The sequence below is a fragment of the Odontomachus brunneus genome, unplaced genomic scaffold (assembly GCF_010583005.1).
Source record: "Odontomachus brunneus isolate Ranch 3 - 2012 unplaced genomic scaffold, Obru_v1 Obru_scaffold_116, whole genome shotgun sequence".
Lineage (NCBI taxonomy): Eukaryota > Metazoa > Arthropoda > Insecta > Hymenoptera > Formicidae > Odontomachus > Odontomachus brunneus.
The window spans coordinates 1,000,938-1,003,719 of NW_022639566.1; the positions used below are offsets into that span (position 1 = coordinate 1,000,938).

Genomic DNA, 2,782 nt, shown 5'->3' on the forward strand with positions numbered 1-2,782 from the left:
TATATATATATATATATATATATATATATATATATATATATATATATATATATATATATGCAGGATATCCCGAAACTACCTTGTTCTATAACTGATGTTAAATAACTCATGTTATTTTAATGGCAGATTCTTTAGAATATTTTAAAATGAAAACTTTCACACAAAAATTTCGAGGCTATAATAGTTTTTAAACGGTTAGCGATTATAATAGAGCTGAGGTTTCGCGCGCTCAGGCACGTCGAAATGACAAATGATAAAGATGCTCCTATAAATATCACTTTTTTAACGATATTATGATTATTGCATAAATTTACAATAACATTGTTATAATATGCTTTTCTATGCATTGTATAAGTATATTTTTTATAAGAATAATATTTAGGATATTATTTTCATGTCCTTTCTTATTAAGTTGTAATATTTAAAAAATGTTTCGTCTCATGTTTTTAAAATATTTTGTGAATATATTCGGAAAGAGCAATATTATTACATAACATGTTAAAAATATTTATAAAAACGCTGTCCTTATATGTGCAGTAACGTTACAAAAATATATATAAAATATCAATGTAAAAAGTAGACGTAATATTTCTTGTTTACTGAGTATATTATATTAATATTATTCTTATATTTCTGAGTGGGAGATTATAACATTGACTTATTATTACTGTTAGTTAATATTCACTGAATTGCTTATTATTATTATAAGGTGTAAAAAGCTCACTTACCTCGGCGGTGCAACCGTTCGTTGCCGTGTGCGTGCAGGGATTAGGTCCGCAATTGGTGCAGGTGACGATCTCGTTCGGTCCAGTAGCTCCACCGGTAGTAGCTCCACCCTCCCGCTTCTTTTTACCCTGCCGACAGGGTCTCCGTAGAAGAAACTTATATTCTCAACAACAGTGCGTTATTTGAACAACGATCCACCCTTCCAACTCGCGCGCTTTTTCTACGTCTCCCCTTGAGCTCGGAATTCCGTGCTCTCTGAATCTACACGTGCCTGGACGATTTTCGATTTTTCCCCGCGCCTAGCGATCGATTCCTTGAACTTTTATGCTTATCAAGCGAGTATAATTTCAAGCATGTTGATAAACATGAGAACAGAAACGTCACGGTATCATCGATACGCGACACTTCGTTGCGCCAACATGACGACGTAGTAATCGATCTTTCGGAGGGATATATGGTGATAACTAAGAGTCGTGGCATACACAGAAAAACGCAAGCAGTAAGACTTTTGAGCAGTAAGGAAATTTATCAATCACAATTGATTATTTTCAGACCGTATGGAAAAAAAATCGATTGTGCTTGGTCAATTTGTTTACTGCTAAAATTTTGCTGTTTCTTCTATGTGTTCCTGACCTGAACGATCGTGGCGCGATTTCTTACAAGCATAATAACGTAAGCATACTAAAGGCAATCAAGCTTGCGCGTAAAGGCGTGTGACACTTTCGAGAAGGGTTGACGTAGAGACGTATCAGAGACGGATCAAGAGTATACACATAGCTGTTTAAAGGAGTGACAAGTATCCGCTATTTTTGCGCTCGCTCGGGCGGAAGAGTTTTGTTGGCGATTGTTACTGTTTTGAAACAACATCAAGAGCCCTCGATCATATATCGAGAGAGAAAGGGATAAGTTGATGAAAATAGCGCGAGCTGTCTCTTCATTTTGAATAAAAAAGATATAACATCCGCCTCTGATACATGAGACGGATACAATTACATCCCCTTTTCTTCGCCAATGTGCCAATTACGTACGACAGAATTTACCGTCGCATTAATCAAGAAAGAACATATAAATAAAATATCGAGAATCACGAGAGCAGATCGTCTTCGCCCACTGTAAAAATCATAGATCGAAGAGTGAATCGTTGCGTTAGTATTCACCGTTTCTAATATGTATGTATATCAATCAACATTTTCGTGCCTCTGCGTATAACTTACGAATTACATGCCGTATAAACATCTACTCATGGTGTTCTATATCGGACTCGATCAACTTGTTCACAGCAAAAAATAATGTTTTTTTTCCGCGTCGCGGCACACGCTTGCGAATTATTCGTGCGGAAACGCTGCCGCGACTTTTATCGTTTGGAGATTTAATTGCGTAGTAATACGGATTTCCGACGATTTTTTCCGACTGGATGAACGCGATGTTATTTGGAGCTGTTGTCGGACTGGCGTCGTTGACGTCGATAGTTTCCCCTACGGTTGGTCCGATGCGAACATTATTCCGGTACAAACTGTACACTTCTAAACGGTTTGTTTGATAAGATACTTTCTCGAACACAGATCCCCTCACGAAATATTACATCGCGAATGTCGCCAACCAAGTAGTTTCTTCGCAATTTCTGTGAAATTGCAATTTTCGAAGTTTTATGGGAGGAGAAAGATGATACGAGAAGCACAGAAGCCAAGGCGTTTACTTAAATTTATGCGGCCAAAATATTTGGTAATACAAAATCAATTGTGTACAATGAGACATTCTGAAGGTAAAACATGTTCTGCGATAATGTTGTAACTATTTACCTCTCGACACGTCTTTCTCCGTAATCTCGCTTGAAAACGTTTGCGGTGAAACTGTGCGAATTTTCAAACGGATCCCCGCATCGCCTTGTTGCGTTTCGAAAGATATCTCATTTTAAGCTTATGCTATGTGTCAAGCTTCAATGGGGATAAATTCAATGCCGAAAGCAATTTGTTGGTATATAGTCAAGACATGATTACACACACACACACACACACACACACACACACAAATATATATATATATATATATATATATA

At 36.8% G+C, this 2,782-nt stretch overlaps 1 protein-coding gene across 15 annotated transcripts in view; it reads right to left on the bottom strand.

Annotated features, from left to right (window-relative positions):
* LOC116849465 (glutamate-gated chloride channel) overlaps positions 1-2,782 on the bottom strand; it is a 157,035-nt gene that overhangs the window by 12,502 nt on the left and 141,751 nt on the right. For 11 of the 15 annotated variants that reach the window (XM_032826606.1, XM_032826609.1, XM_032826608.1 and 8 more), the window contains one exon: positions 729-845. In XM_032826606.1, the coding sequence (XP_032682497.1) occupies positions 729-845 (117 nt within the window). Of the gene's footprint in view, positions 1-728; positions 855-2,782 lie in introns of all 15 variants that reach the window. The other 4 variants (XM_032826610.1, XM_032826607.1, XM_032826622.1 and 1 more) reach the window with 1 other exon arrangement.